Raw genomic sequence first — 16,979 nt, 5'->3', positions numbered from 1 at the left:
GCTGAATATCAACCTAGGATCCAGGAGAACGCTGTTGGATTCCCAGTGAGGGCACAGGCGCAGGTTTCAGGGGCCTGCAGGAAGCAGCCGATCCTCTCTCTCTCCCCCCCACTCCCTCCTTCTCTCACTAAAATCAATTAAAACATTAAAAAAAAAAATCATTCAGCCTGGCCGGGCATGGCTCAGCGGTTGAGCATCGACCTACGATCCAGGTGATCAGGGTTCGATTCCCGGTCAGGGCACATGCCTGGGTTGCGGGTTCAATCCTCAGTTGGGGGCGTGCAGGAGGCAGCCAATCAATGACTCTCTCATCACTGATGTTTCTATCTCTCTCTCCTTCTCCCTTCCTCTCTGTGAAATCAATAAAAACATTTAAAAAAAATTTTTTTAAATCACACACATTTTACAATGGGACTTTAATCCCATTGGAATAACAAAAGAAATGAAACTTATTACATGGAAATGGGAAAGAAACATTAGTGATTCATAAAGAGGACTAAAAGATGATGATGATGATGCTTTTTTTTCTGTAATGAGAAAAATAGTTTTAAAAATACAATTTAAAAAATGTTTCTGAGACAGACATAAGGAGATAATAAAAATAACCTACAACTTCAAAACACAGAGATAACCTGTTAATGTTTTGCAATATAGTCTTCAAGTTTGCTTTCCTTTACATGTATATCACTTTTACAAAAATCTGATCACAAATTATATTATTTCACTTTTTTAAAAAAATCCTCACCCAAGATTATTTTTTCCATTGCTTTAGGGAGGGAAGAAGAAACATTGATTGGTTGCCTCCTGCACGTGCCCCAACCAGGGCCGGGAATCGAGCCTGCAACCGAGGTACGTGCCCTTGACCGAAATCAAACCCAGGACCATTTGGTCCCAGGGCCAGTGCTCTAACCACTAAGACAAACTGGCTACGGCCTAAATATTCTTGAACAGTATCAGTTTTAATAGGTATGATATTCATTGTATGGATATAACAATTTATTTTACCAATCTCCTACTGATAGACACTCAGGCTGTTCACAATTTTTTTTAACTATGAATGATCTAAAATAAATAGCCAAGTAATTAAATCTTTCTGGTGAAAAAAGAATATCTTCGTTAATCAATTGCACAAGGTGAGTAAGAAATTAAAAACATCTAATCCTAAAAATCTTCCCATAGAAAATAAGAGCATCATATACCGTCTATATTAAAGGCAGTAAGCTCAAATAATTTTGTAAGTGTAAGAAAACAACTGAAGTTATGAAGGTAAGTCCCGCATCCTTTCCTCTACAAACCACCCGCACATTCTCTCCTTCCTGAGAAACTGAATCCTCACCAAAATGTGTATTTCACAAACAATTAGAGAAACTAAGGTTGATTCTTTTTAAGATAGTAGTTCTTGCTTTGCATGGTTACTATATGCATGAATTTCAGTTACTACAGTTTAGTTAACAAGTCCCCCCACAAACACTTCGAATTTCAGTCACCACATTATATTAACTATAAAAAATTGCATAAAGTGCAAACTTCATTGCTAGCTCTTCAGTCCACAAATCCCTATGGAAATAAAAGATGCACATCATGATCAGTGACCAACCATTATCACTTCTTTCAACATCCGTAACTGGTCACTGAGCATCAGTTATCACAACTACTACAACTTTTTCTCTATGTATGAGGGGAAAGGTGAATGGAGTTATTAAATAATGAATACAGATTTTCTTTGTGGGAAGATGAACAAATTCTGGAATGAATATTGGTGATGGTTGCAAAACATAAACCTGCAAATTGGGAGTTTGAGATATGAGCTGCATATTATTTAAACATTGAGAAGAAGATATGGAAATTAAAATTAAAAAGTATATCTTAAAACTAAATAAGATAAAACTATTGGTTTTAAAAAGCAACATATAACAATCATAAAAAGACAGTAATGACTATAACCATCTGGTTCTCTTGATCAGGCATATGCTGAACACCTATCTGTGCTGCAAACAGTACAAAGTGGTTTTTAAATAAACAATTTTTGTCCTTCCATAATCAGCTGGAAAGAGGTAGCCTCAAGTTAGCATCTCTGACAAAGAATAACTTCTGATCTATAAAACTCCACACACTGAAAGATTTCATTTATGGAGGCTTGCATAAACTAAATCTCTAAACCAAATGTATTAATCTAACAACTCTTACAAACCTACCACACCTTCCCAACACAGCTGCTCACTAACAGATTCCAAAACCAACTTTAAAGCAAAGCCCAACCTGGCCGGCGTGGCTCAGCAGTTGAGCATCGACCTATGATCCAGGAGATGGAAGTTCGATTCCCAGTCAGGGCACATGCTCAGTGTTGGGGGCTCAATCCCCAGCAGAGGGCATGCAGGAGGCAGACAATCAATGACTCTCTCATCATTGATGTTTCTATCTCTCCCTTCTCCTTCCTCTCTCTGGAGTCAATAAAAATTGGAAATAAATAAAAATAAAGCAGAACCCAAAATGAAATAATGATGTTTAATACAATTAACCATTTTTTAAAAGCAAACGATGTATTTAGAAATACAAAAATATGAGTTTTAAGCCACAGGGCATGCATACATGAGCACACACACATCCTGAACCAAGTTTCCTCTAAAAGTTCAATCTAGGTTTTAGAAAAGATTACTTTGATATATAATTCACTCATTAAACAAATATATATTGGGTAGCTAATATATGGCCAGTACTGTACAAGTGCTAGGGATATAGCAGTAATCAGAAAGACATGTCCACACCCATATGGAATTTTCTAGTCTAGTGGTAAATGATCATGAAAACTGCAATGTCTTCCTCCTACCCCAGTCTCTAACTGATCAATGCAATGAGCCTGCCCTGAGGCTTAAATTAAGACTCCTATGACCAGCGATCAAGTATATGGATTATTAAAAAGTAATTTCAGAATAACTGGTAAAAACAGAAAGCCTCTTGGAAACTAAAGAGTAGATAGTAGAGATGTAAGAATTTTTGTTGTTAATTGTTAATCCTCACCCAAGAATATTTTTAGAGAGTGGAAAGGAGGGAGGGATGGGGGGAAGAAGGGGAGAGAGAGAAACACCAATGTGAGAAAGACACATCAATTGGTTGCCTCCGGAATGCGTCCTGATCTCAGCCAGGATGAAACCTGCAATCCAGCTACATGCCCCTGACCAGAAATCGAACCCGATACCCTTTGGTGTGGGGGCCAACACTCTAACCCTGAGCCACACTGGACAGGGCTAAATCCTCATCTTTTATAGTAAGAAGCCAATAAATACCCTTAAATGGGGAAAAAAGTAGCATATTATAAGCGTATTATTTTGAGATATAAAGGTAAAGACCAAATTAATAAATTTGAAGTGCTAAAAGTGTTGGTCAATGAGTAGAGAAATACTGGTGAGGGAGAATGAATAACAGTAGTACTATTATTTTCAGAACAAGTCCCATGTAACCATTTGATTATAAATTATGTCCACATATCACTGTAATAAAAATTAAAACTAAAAGACTGATAAGGGAAGGGGAAACATTAGCCATGGAGTGTAAGAGAAAAAGAATCTTAGAACAAAAAAAACTAAAGATATTCATAAAATTTAGTTTAAATTCACCTGAGTTATTTAGAACCAATAAGACAGCATTTTGAATGTGTGAATTTTATTCTTAGCTTCCAAAGTAACTCTATATAACACTTTAAGCATATAAATTTGCAACTCTAACCTCACATATGGCAGCAGAATGATACTTATCATCATGGATGAAATGTACATAAAGATCATTGTATAAAAATAAATCATTTCATGTGCAAAGTTAATTAAATGTTATATATTACCAAAAGGCATTCTCAAGTGTTCATAAGCACAATACTTACTGTCATACTAGTTTCTCATGACTACTCAGGAATTTATATTATTAGGTATCAACTTTAAATTGAACTAAACAGACAAAAATCACATATTACATTTAAGGCTCTTACATTTTTAACTACCATTCAAAACCTTTAATAGAAATTTTGAGATGAATACATTGCTTAGTATACTTAATCCCTGTCAGCGGTCCATTCTTTACCCCCCAATCTTACAAACATTATGCAAATTATCTAAATCTTCTCTCCACCATTTATACATTTATACATTCATACATTCACCCAGCCACCCAGTATTTACTGAGCACTCTAAATAAACCAAGCTCTGCACCTATCCTGGCAATGGGGATTCAGCATCATGCCTGACAATAAATATCAACTGCATGTGATAAAGGCTATAAATAAACTATACAGAGTAGTGCAATAGTGACAGAAGACAACGTCATATAAGGTGATAAAAGAAGGCCTCACTGAGGCCATCGGAACTGAGACTTCAAGTCTAAAGAATGGGCCAGACATGTGAATATTTGTAAATAGCTTCTCCTTGCTGAGAAAAAAACATGCTGAGAGAAAAGGAATGACAGGATCTGATTTGGAGTTTAAGACTGCACTGGCTACTGTGTGAAAATAGGAAATCACTGCACTCTATCTTAGCAAGAGATGATGGCAGCTGGAACCAGAGTAGTGGCAGTGAAGATGAGAAGAAGTTAACAGTTTGAAATGGATACCAAACAGGACTAGGTAACAGGCTCAAACTGGAGATAAAAGGATAGGTCAGACAATGAAAGAAGTGAGGATATCTCTATATTTTTGGCTTTAGCGATTGGGTTGGAATAATGGTGCCATTTACTGTCATGGGACAGACTAGGGGAGACCTACCTTGATAAAAGGGTCCTTTCATAATGGAATCTCTCTAGACTCTCACAAGTCACTAGGAAAGGGCAAGAAACCATAGCAAACCTTGTAAGGGGTAAGATGCTGAGACAATATAACTTCTTTATAGAAACAAAAGAGAAGCTGGAAAACTTCCTCTGTAAAACCTCATTTTAGCATAGCTTTTCCTTTTTGAAAATTTTTATTTATTTATTTTTTAGAGAAAGAGGGAGACAGAGAAACATCGATTTGTTGTTCCACTTACTGATGCATTCATTGACTGATTCTTGTATGTGCCCTGACCGGGGATCCAACCCACAACCTTGGCATATCAGGACAATGCTATATAACAAACTGAGCTACTCGACCAGGGCTTCTTTTGCTTTTAATGTAGTCCAATATCAAGGACTCCAAGAACCATGTTATAGCAAGGTTTCATAATATCAATTTTCTTGGACTTTGTTCATAAGATAGTGATAAACTTAGGACTTCCCTAAAATAAAGAGAGCTTTATGTTAATTAATATTAAAACTCTAATAAAGAAGGATGTAAAAATGAAGGCCTTCATCTCTGGTTAGGTCTTCTAATAGGTGTCTCTGACTACAACAGTAAATACCAAAAAGTTAATTTTTCAGGTTTTTATGTCAGTAGTTAACTATCCACCTCTGACCTCCAAGAGCACTTTATTATTAGATGAAAGAACTTATTGGCATGCAGAATGAGGTAGAGGGTCTCAATTTAAACACAAATATCATGAAGCCCAAAAGGTAGAAGCAGAAATATAAACAAGCCCTGAAAAGTCATGCTTACAGGATACAGTATGAAAGCACTGTCAGTTCCATCTCAGTCTTCTCAGTACCACTATCAAACCACCAACTCTGAATTCATAAATAAAATCCTACCATTCCTGCAGCTGTTTAACATTAAAGCTTCTAATCCAAACTCTCAGCATTAATCTCTCATGCTCCAAAACCAGATTTTCTATAGTGACAGCAATAATAATAACAACTACCCTGATTTTTCCTGTGACCTATCATATAACCAAGTGCCAAAAATCTTCCCTTTCTCCTGAGAAAACACCTGGCTACTGGACGGTCACCACATTCCCAACTCTAGGTTACTCACATATCTTTCTGGAAGGTAACCCTGAATGTTTTCACTGTGAAGTCTTACTAACCAAGCACAAAGACAAACAAGAAACAAGAAAAAAAAACAACAGTTGTCCAGTTTGGTAAATGGGGAGGCCATTAACCATCAAGTGATATCACCTCATTCTGCTCATCCCCCAAACCCAGGGTTCATTGATATATTTATCTCCTCTTTACCACTGACACTCATTATGGAGTGTCAAACTGGACATTATGAAGACCAGCACCTTTGTAACTACTTAAGTGACTACTTATAAGCAGACTAATTCAAAACTATCCACCTCTGACCTGTTTTTCTCCTTTACATTTAATAACCGCTGCCTAGGTATACTTACAAAGGCTGAACCAAAACTTACAATTCCATACTAAAGATAGAAAGTTCACTGGTAAATTTAATAAATTCAGATGAAGGCAAATAAGTGCTCTAATAAGAGAGAATAGTGGATCCCAGAAGGTACCAACTGTGAATTCAACTTTGATTCGTACAATGATATATTATGCTAAACCAGCTAATATCACATCATAGGTGATATAATACTAGTGGAATTTTAATATTAATTCTATGAAACTTGGGGAATAAAATCTTGTTTGAGAGTCAATGTTTTAGATCATATTAGGGTTGGTGGATAGACAAAATGAAAAGTACCAGAATCTTCAACTATTATATGTTTAATTATTCCACTAGCAAACACAACAAACTTTAAGTGACTAGGAAAAGTAAATTCTTTAACACAATTTTTGAACACATACTATGAAATGTGTAGTGTTAGGACAGTTGCAGGCCACCAAATACACCCCCCCACACACTGCATTCCACTAGCATTTACTTCCACAGTACTGTCGAACTTAATATACTAAATGTTAATCATTTATAAATGATACACATATATTCCACTTTTAAAAAGCATTCTGTAGGCAGGTCCGAGCATGGCGCAGAGGCAGTGCAAGTTCCAGGCACAGGGAGCGGACCGCTAAGAGCAAGACGGCGGTGGTGGTAACGGTGGCGGTGCCCTAGGAGCAGAACCAGGCTGGAGAAACCGAGGTCCTGTTATCGCCCCCAAGAAGGTACGCATTGTGCAACAGCAAAAGCTCAAGAAGGACCTGAAGGTCGGGATCTGGAAGAAGGCTGAACGTGCTGTGGTGATGAAAGCCAGCACCAGCCTACCCAAGAAGCTGGCACTGCTGAAAGCCCTGCCATGAAGAAGTAGGCAGCCTCTTCCTCCTCCTCCACCATGACACCTTCCTAAGGACAAAGCCCCTGCCTTCATGCTCAGACCTCTACAGGTGACTGACTCCATGGGCAGCACCCTGGATAGAAGGAGCCCTGCTCCCCAGATCCCTGGGTTGCAGCTCAAACTTTGGGGGGCTGGCCTGTGAGCAGGTGACAAACACGTGTAGTGCACGGGTCAGCTTCCCAGAGTGCCAAGAACTCAGCAGTGGCCCTGAGGAAATGTTCACCAATTTTCTGTACCCACCTAACCCCACCCCCACCAATTTCTTTGTCCACTGGTTTAACCCAGGGCAATAAACTGGCTTTGTCATTCAAAAAAAATTATGTACATTATCAAACATACACAAAATAGAACTTTAAAAAGAAGTTCTAAAATTTTTTTCCCATCTCCTGACCCCCCATGGATAGTCTTGAATACATCTTGAGGTATATACACTTCAGTGAGAGGGGGTCTGAATAATCTTTGTTCCTTCAGTGCCTAAATCATAGGCAGTGCTCAGTAAAAATTTGAGTAATTAATGAGCAAAGGGACACTCAAAAACGTGTATCCACAACATAACTTTTTGACATGTTATAGTTCATCACCCAGCGACTTAATCCAATATAAGTGCCAAATTCTACTTAAGGAAAGAGATTAGAAGAAATTTTATCCACTGTATTTCATTATCACAATTTAAAAGCTAAGAATAATTTTTTTTTAATGTTTTTAGTGATTTCAGAGAGAGCAAGAGTGAGGGAGAGAGAGAAACATCAATGATGAGAGGGAGTCATTGATTGGCTGCCTCCTGCACACCTCTGGGGGTCAAGCCCACAACCCAGGCATGTGCCCTGACCGGGAATCAAACCATGACCCTCTGATTCATAGGTCCACCCTCAACCACTGGGCCATGCTGGCCAGGCAAAAGCTAAGAATAATTTTAATTCAACAATTCTTGGAAGAAGAAAAAAGTGTTATAATTCTGTTTCCAGAATGATAAAAGGAGAGAGGAAAGGGGGAAAAGAATTAAAGAATTGGAGAAGATTTTAAGCTTTCCTGGAGTTACGAAATACTTTGAAACTGCAATTCATCTTCCATTGTTTTTTAATGCTATATTCTAAGCATTTAGAATAATTTTTAGGAATACACAAACCACACACTTAGATACAAACTTAGAAATAAAGAATACAGCTGTTAAATTCTCAGTACCCATTAATTGCAGTAGGTATAGTTTAGAAAATACATGCAATCTAAAACAAGTCAAGCCTTCAAGGGAAGCTTTTTGTTCTATCCAAGATATTCAAGAAAACCAGATACAAGTCAACAATAAAAGCCACCACTAAGACATCTCCCTTAAAAAAAATGTTGAGGTATACTTTCAGAAAACTATTAATGTTTATATAACTGACATACAGTCTAGCCAAAATAGTAGGCAAAAACCATCTTCCTAATTTCTAGAGCTTCTGAAATGTAAATAAGAAGTGACTAGACTGCCATTTCACTCAGGTCCAGTAAGTGTTATCTGTCATTAACATAACACTCCATTTCCAGGGCCCCATTCTGCAAGATAAACTGCCTGCACGTCCAATTTGCATGAGGTAATATATACTTGACTATTATTTTAATACTACCTAATTATGGCTAAGCATTATTTTAGTGCTCAATAATTTCAAGTAAAGCGAAGGGGATAGGTATTTCAGTAGTTTATCAAGCTTGCTTTTTACTTATACAATGATTCATATAACACACATTGTGTGTCCAATCCACCTTTCTCATCTCCCTCCATTCACCATGTACAATATAAACAAGCAGATAAGACTAATGGATGGAGGTTTTAGTACCTATTTAGATTACTCAAGTGCCCCTCAAAAGTTCACAAACCATTTTTTAGCTCTATCAACAGCTTCATAAATTTTTTCTATACCTTACTAAAAGAAATTCCAATTAAAGCCTGACATTTGCTAGAGTAAACAGTATCACATTCAAAAGAATCACCCACTTAAAAAACAGCTCCTGGTTTACATTTAGAAATGTTATTTTATCAACTTGCTTCTCTCTTTTTGCTTTAAGTTTCCTCTGCAGCAAAACTGATAAAATATAAATTCAAATAGTTAAATAAGGTCTGAACAAATATTTTATTATTTCAAACACGTTTTAAAATTCAACAGGCATACACTTCGTAACAAATTTAAGTCAAATCAGTTTAAAATGCACCAACTATTAATTTCATTCATATACAAAGGTACAATCTTAGTTTGATATGAGAGTAATCAGGCTAGAGTAGATAAAAGTTTAATTTTAGAATTCCTAAATGCCAGCTACATCACCTTCAAACTTAAGAAACTAAACACTTCTGAAACCCTGAAGCTATAAATCAGTCTGATTGATGTCGTCTTTCATGCCATGTAAGCCATTGCCTAATTGAGGCCAGACCTGTCAGGCTCAACAGCATCCCAGAAATGACTAGCCTATTAGAGCTGGAACCACATCAAGAATTTGGAATATTTCTCATATTGAGGCAAGGAAAAAAGTTCAAGTGAGATTGTCCATACAACAATCATTATACTGTTTCACAGGAAAAGACATAAAAAGGGTATTTTTGTAATTCTGGTCAGTCCACAATACCTCTAAACTCTTATGTTCAGGTGATGACCCACTGAACTTACCCCTTTTCTTCCTACATATTAACAAGAGTTCACTACTAAATTCTCGTTTTGAATGACTTTAAATCTAATTTCCACTTTATGTCCTTAACTATTAAAACCCTCACCTGGACCATGGATGGTTGAGTTGGAAACCAGTTAAAAATAATGCCTAACACTAACCTGCTTAATGTTTGTCACTTCTTACCAAGAAAATCCATTAAATGTCACAAAGAATTAGAAGCACATAGACTGATACACACACACAAACACACACACAAATCCCAGTCATGAAAAACTGAGTCACCTTCCTGCCATAAAGTGTGCAATAGACACTTCCAGTTAGCGTGTGCTTTAGCGATCATGGACGGACAGCGGTATCAGAGTAAGTGGTAGGGGGCTGGGGCTGTTAACATACTGTGCATCAGAGCCAATAAGCAGCAGGCTGGAGCTGGCAGCAAGGCCAGTCTCTACAGGGAGCTATAACACAATATCAGAATGCTGGATTTCCGAATGCCATTTTACAGGGAGAGGGGGTGAGCACCATGGATCAAGTGCAATAAAAGGCTCTGGCCAACATCTGAGGAGATGAAACCTAAGACAAGGTCTTGTGGCTACACCAGCTGTCCAGTCTCATCTCACCTCAAACACAACTTAATTTCAGGTCGTTCTTAGCAAAGTCAGCCGCTCAAAGGGTGTGGATGGTGATAGCCCCCAAGAGACCGGCAAAGGCCCTCGGAAAAGGGAGAGACTCCACAATTGGAAGGAGCTTCTACCGGCAAAGAGAAGAGGGCTTCGCAGCCGCCTCCTCTCTCCCTTCCAGGCAAGGCTATTAGGTACGAGATTAGGATGTTGTTGGAAATTTCTATGAAGGAGTGATGAGAAAAATGGCAGTAAGAGATGAGGGGGTTGCAAGAGCTGGTGCCACTCAAGAAAAGGGGGAGAGGAGGACTTCCCTGGACCCATCCAGGATAACGACGACACCGGAAAGCATGGGCACTGCCCTGCAAGCGCCAGATACCTCTCCCTCCGGGAAACCTTCGCCCCCTTCCATACAGTCCCAATTCCCCAACACTGCTCCCACCCGACCCTTCTCCCCATAATATTCCCCATCGCTGGCCTCCTTACCCTTCCGCCTCAGGCGCCCCACGCCCTCAACCTCCCCTCCCCTGGCCCGGTCACCCACCCTCTGGGCAGCCCGTCGCTGGCCTTCCCGGCAGCAAGCCCAGACCCCTCCCCCCCTCACCTCTCCTCAGCGCCTCCTCGTAGCTGAGGAATCCGATCCGTGACTCCTTGGCGCCCATGCTCCCCTCATCCCCTCGGCCGGGGGTCGGAGCCTGATCTCGCCCCCACCCCCCCTCCCCGCCTTCTCCTCGGCGTCCCTGGGTGACGGTGTCAGCGTCCCCCGGACCCCTCCTCCCCCCACACTAACAAGTGCGGCTTCTGCCCCGGCGGCTCCTCCCGGCTGCCGCCACCGCCTCCATGCCGGATCACGTGACCCGCTCGCACCCCGCCCCTTCCCCTCCCTCCTACTCCGCCCTTCTCGTCTCTCCTCCCCTCCCTTCCCTTCCCTCCTCACGCCCACTTCCCTCCCCCCCAACCCCCTCCCGCCAGCCCCACCGAGGCCGGGGATTGTTCCGGGTAATGGCCGCCAAGGGCCAGACACTCCTTCCCGCCCCACGCTAACCGCTCGCAGGGGCGCAGGGGCGCAGGGGCGGGGCCGGACCCCGTGCGTAACGCAACATCCCCACCTTCCGGCCAATCCGAAGCCGAGAGGCCGGGACCTCCGCCTGCCCGGGGGTGGTGACTTCCGGGGCGCTCGAAGCCGACCCTCCAGCCCACGGGTCCGGGCGCCGGACGGGCGGGGCCTGAGGGAACAGCGGTTGGTGTCGCCTGGTCCGAGACCCATCTTGGAAAAGATGTGGAGTCTTAGGAAGCCGGGGCCTGAGGAGGGCGGTTCCTGAGAGAGGGGAGCGGGCAGGCTAGGAACTCACGTCAGAGAAATTTTCACTGGGAGGGAGTTGTGAACGGAAAGGAGACTCAGAGGTTTCCTGTGACGAAAGACTCCTTTCTCCTAGTGGGGAGAGCCCTGAAGAAAGTGAACCTTGTGACAGAGTTTACAGTACGTGCCTTTGCCGCGTAGCCCCGACCCCACCTCAGTGGACCTGTGCCCTTCGCCCCCGTCCCGCTCCGAACCTGCCAAAGGCGCAGCTCGCTTGTCCTCAAGAGTTGCTGCCCACCAGAAACGGGAGGGTTACCACAGATAACAGAGTTCCCCTTTTAAAGTGAGTTTTTATTTGTAAAATATACAGGGTGGGGCAAAGTAGGTTTACACTTGTAAGTACAGGAAAACAGTTTATTCTTGTATTATTATTTTCCATACAAACAACTGCAAACCTGCTTTTCCCCCACCCTGGACATAGCAGAATTCCCATTTTAACCATTTTTAAGTACCTCATGAGGGGAATCATAGTTTGTTCTTTTGCGGCTCTAGTTTATTTCTTCTTTTGTGGCTAGCTTATTTCACTTAAAATAATGTCCTCAAGGTTCCTCCACGTTTGTACCATGTGTCAGAATTTCCCAGATTTACCATGTGATCCAGAAAATCCACTTGAGCGTATAACCAAAAGAATTGAAAGCAGGGAGACAGACACCCATGTTTATAGACCGTTTATTCACAATAGTCAAAAGGTGGAAGCAACCCAAGGGCCAGCAGACAGAGCAGTAAATAAAATGGGGTATACGCATGCAATGGGATACTGTTCCCTGTCCCGTTCCTCGCTCTGGAACTTTCAGTTTGCTTTCTTTGTCGTCACCCTGAAAGTCACAGTATAAAGCTTCTGGATAAGGAACCAACTCTGAAAAAGAACCGTTTGGATTCGATTAGGCTCAAGGTACCAGATAGGTCATTCAAAGCCAGCAAAAAGTTGTTTAGTTCCTAAAGCAGAGGGAATAGAATATGCCCTGCTGGAGAAAGGGGGTAACACTGTTTCTCGACTTACCTTTCCTGGCAGACCAGCTCAGCAGCCTGGCATGAGTCAGGGCGCTGCCCTTTCCAGTTCACTGGGAGGCAGTTGGTGTTAAGACCTCAGGTTAATTGCGTTACTATAAGGCCATGAATAAGGGGGTTGGGAATGTACTTCAAAGCCTTTAATTTCCAGGTCGTTAGTTTGGTGTAGACAGAAGTCTCCAGACAAAACAACTCAGTCATCTTCAGCCTGCTGTTACATTATGGTAATTAATGGGAAGTGAATCTTAAGGGCTCGGCTGTGGGAAAAGGACTCTCAGGAGTTCAAGGCGTACGTCGGCATAACTACCGTCCTAAACAAGCAGTGCCTAAAGGTGGCCTTTCTGTACAAAGACTAGAGCTGGGTACAAAGGATAGATCTTGCCCCTTGATTTACAGCAGATTTGGGAGCAAATTGTTTTCTCTCTTTGTAGTTCTTGCCCCACGTGAAAGGTGGGACTAGAGTTGAAGTTAATCTGTCTCGTGAAATAGTTATTACAAAATACTCAGGAAAGAATAAAGTAGAAACTTTATAATGAAAATTTAGAGCAGTATTAACACTCACTCAGGAACTTTTAAAGTTGTCCTCCTTGGTTTCAGGCCTGGTTTTCCCTAGGGCCATACAAATTTTCATAGAGTTCACCATGGATTAAACACTTTTCAAAACTGTGGGCTGAGACAGAAAACTAAGAAATACTATTTCTCCTTTGAGTTAAAGTAAGCCTATTACTGAAGGCAGTGAAGCAGATAGTTATCTCTGATGGGAATTTTAAATGGTAAACCGGGATTAAAACCTGCCTGTTGGTTTATATTACACAGTATCTGGCAAGTCAAATATTAAACATCCCTCTGTAACTTAAAATTGATGCAGTACTTAAATTTGATGATGTACAAAATATTAAATCTAATTTGTCCTGCTGAAATGACTTCTAGTAATCATTTAGTTTGTTTAGTTTCATTATTTTCACCTAATCCACTTAAGAGTTGGCCAGCCACCTGACTTTAAGCATTAGGTTGTACTTGGGGAACCACTGCTTTAACTATAATTACATGCCTGTGAAAGAGTTGCCCATACAAAGATCTAAAGCATGATAGGTTGGTATGTAATTTCTACTTCCAGTTGGGCAACCAAAAAGACTATTTGTACTCCCAGAGAAATGACACAGGAATAGGACAGAGTCGTTTTACTACTTGCCAAAGAAGCTTAGGTCATAGACAGAGAGGTCAATACAATAAAGAAGGGGTGGAATAACACCTGATTTATGTATAACTTGATTGCCACAAAGTGAGGCCAACAGTGTATGAAGTGTGACTATAGGATAAGAGAATTTATTTTCCAGCATTATGGACTGGTTACCTTACAGTGACATAATATGAGAATGTGATCACTTGTAACATATTTTTATTTACTCTAAAGCTCTTTAAGCTATTTTTAATTAAAATAATATAGTCATTGTAAAAAGAAACTTTCCATCAGTACAAATATGTATATAAAGTAAAAGATGACCCTTTCTGCTTTACCCAGTCCCATTCCCTACAGGTATATATCCTTTCAGTTTTCTTTGATGACACCAGTCGTATTTTCCATGCATATAAAATGTGCATCTATATTCCCTTTCTTTCCACACACATTTTTCATAGTGTACATACTAATGATGCAGTTTCTTTTTCCCCTCAATATTATATTTCAGGTTCCTTTTCATGTCAACATGTAGATCTACCTTATTCTTTTTAATACACATATAGTATGCAAACTTTGTGTATTTAATGTATCATTAACCAATCACTTATTGATGAACACTAGATTATTTCAAGCATTTCAATATTATGATGTTGCAGTAAACATCCTAGTATATATATCCTTTTTTACATATGTAAGTGGATCTGTAGGTGGAATTTCCAGAAGTAATATTGCAGTGTGTATACCTTTTAATAGATATTGCCAATTTGCCAGACTAAAAAGTTGGATCAATTTACACTAATCAAAAAGCCAGTTTCTCCTCACCCTTGCTAACAATATTAATTTAAGTTGATTTTTGTCATTACCCCTTGCCCTATTACAAATCCTACCAATAAAGAATTGAATCCCTGCTTTTCTAGACATAAAATTCATTTTAAATCTGAACAAAATATTTGAAAAAAATGACTAAAAAGATGTCATTCTCTAATCTGCAATTAAAGATGTTTCTCCTGTTTATCATTCTTGAAAAGGTGCCTAAAACTGGCAAAATTTCTACAGGGCCCATCCCCTAAAAGCTTCCAACTTACTAGATACCTAAGTTAAAACTAATGATGGGAAAGAAGTAAAACATTCAGAGCGAGAGCCTTGAATTTACACCTACCTTAAAAGTTCTTTTTTTCTCTTTCCATAATCCATGCTTGGTAAACAAAACTTACACTACCCACTGAACCCGTAAATATTTTCTCTATAATATTTCTATATTGCCTTCTCCAACCCCAACTGCAATGAAGTTATATTTATGTCCCTTTCAGATTAAGGGTTCACAGAGGTTAGGGAATAGGTTTTATGGACTATACCACTAGCAGCTTCTTTGTCTTGTTAGTTCTCTAATCTCCACACTCCTTCTAATGTGGCAACTGTGTTGTGCTCTTAAGCCAGTCTTTTCCAGAAAAAGAAACTACAATTTTGAGGATAAGTACATTAATTGAATTCTAATTGGTAATTAAAACACAGAATACAAAATCCAGTTCTGAACACATAGGCTACAGTTTACTTCAGTTGTTAGGTTCTAAATCTCTTTGTCAAGTAATCTAAAGTCTGCTTATCATTCCAATATGCTTTCTTAGATATTTGAGAAATGCTGTTAGAGAGATGTGAGCAGAGCAAGGACAATGGGACAGGTACAGGAACTCACCAGGGCAGAAAGCCCCGGATGCCGAGCAAGGGGCAAAACTGGGAAAACAAGAACCTTGTCCCCAGGGGAACCTATCCTCCCCCAGCATATCGGTGGTCATGAGGTTTAGATCCCACCTGTGTGTTTCCTCCATAAAGATAACATCTGGGCCTCCGTTGTATTTCAGCTCCAGGCCCAGAAAAGCAGCAAAACCAGAAAAGTGGTGTCTTGGTTGCCTTAGGAACAGCTATATTGCCTAATGACCCCCTGCCCTGGCACCCACCAATCAGTGGAGACCACAACCCTGAAAGAGCACACCTGGAAAGCTGATGAATATTCTATTGAGACCCTCCCCTGAGGCCTCTCCTAAGATTTCCACCTGCAAAAAAGAGGTGAATAAGCTCAGGACAAAGGACCCCCAGTGCGTGCTCCCCAGCGCCATCTCCTTCCCCCTTCTTCCCTCGGAGAGGACCCCATGAGACTTGCAACTAAGAGAGCAATGGGCAGCAGCACCCCATCCCAGGCTAACCCCCTGAACCTGTCTCCAAGGCCCCCCTTCTCTCTGACTAATCAGTGAGCCCAAGCAGCCCCGCCTAGGCTCTCCTGTTCCTCCTTCTATGCACCTTCCTTGTTTCACTGCCCTAAGTATATTTTTGCTGCCATCGTGGACCCAATACCCTTTGACTCAGTGCTGTGTAGCCCTTCCCTTTGGATGTCCCCGGCCCCCAGCCCCTTTTCCTTAAATAAATTCAAGGGTTTTTTATTCACCATCTAAGATAGCTATTTAGTCTGCCCACACACCACCCACCTTAACCTTTCACTAACTTTAGCTGTGTACTTTTGACTTTGATTTTTTTCATCTAGTAGATGACAGGTTCAAATTCAATCAGGCTGTTTCCAGTTCTTAAATTCTATTATTATCTCTTGAAATGTACTTTCTCTTACCAGATCAAACCTGTTTTTATTTTTAGCTCAGACTGCATTTTTTCTCACCTGGCTATTAATGCAATGGTTCTATTTCCCACCTTTTACTGAACTACCAGTCTGCTGTTTGTCTAATTGTGCTCCCTCTCTTGACTCTGGACTTTCTTTTGATCAATAACTATTATTTTAATGGGGAGACTATGTATGTGTGAGGACAAGGGGTATACGGGAAATCTCTGTACCTTCTGCTCAATTTTGCTGTAAACCTAAAACTGCTCTAAAAAAATAAAGTGTGAGAATCCAAAAATCCTGATACAGAGATGTGCGTGCCTACATATAGGTATTTAATTGTGGTATAGTGAAAAGTGATCAGGATATATAGGGGGGTATGAGGATGGGGTAAATCATTAGAATCTTAAAAGGAGTTAGGGGGTTGAAGCTGGATGTAAAGTAT

The 16,979-nt window shown here is 40.4% G+C and overlaps 1 protein-coding gene across 4 annotated transcripts in view; it reads right to left on the bottom strand.

Moving 5' to 3' along the window:
• USP32 (ubiquitin specific peptidase 32) overlaps positions 1 to 11,254 on the bottom strand; it is a 103,288-nt gene extending 92,034 nt beyond the window's left edge. For 2 of the 4 annotated variants that reach the window (XM_081162141.1, XM_081162142.1), the window contains exon 1: positions 10,986 to 11,240. In XM_081162141.1, the coding sequence (XP_081018267.1) occupies positions 10,986 to 11,043 (58 nt within the window). In that variant the 5' untranslated portion in view covers positions 11,044 to 11,240. Of the gene's footprint in view, positions 1 to 10,985 lie in introns of all 4 variants that reach the window. The other 2 variants (XM_081162140.1, XM_081162139.1) reach the window with 2 other exon arrangements.
• Positions 11,255 to 16,979: the final 5,725 nt, after the last annotated feature.

The sequence above is a fragment of the Miniopterus schreibersii genome (genome assembly GCF_964146895.1).
Source record: "Miniopterus schreibersii genome assembly, chromosome: 16".
NCBI lineage: Eukaryota > Metazoa > Chordata > Mammalia > Chiroptera > Miniopteridae > Miniopterus > Miniopterus schreibersii.
This window is presented reverse-complemented; position numbering and strand designations above follow the sequence as displayed.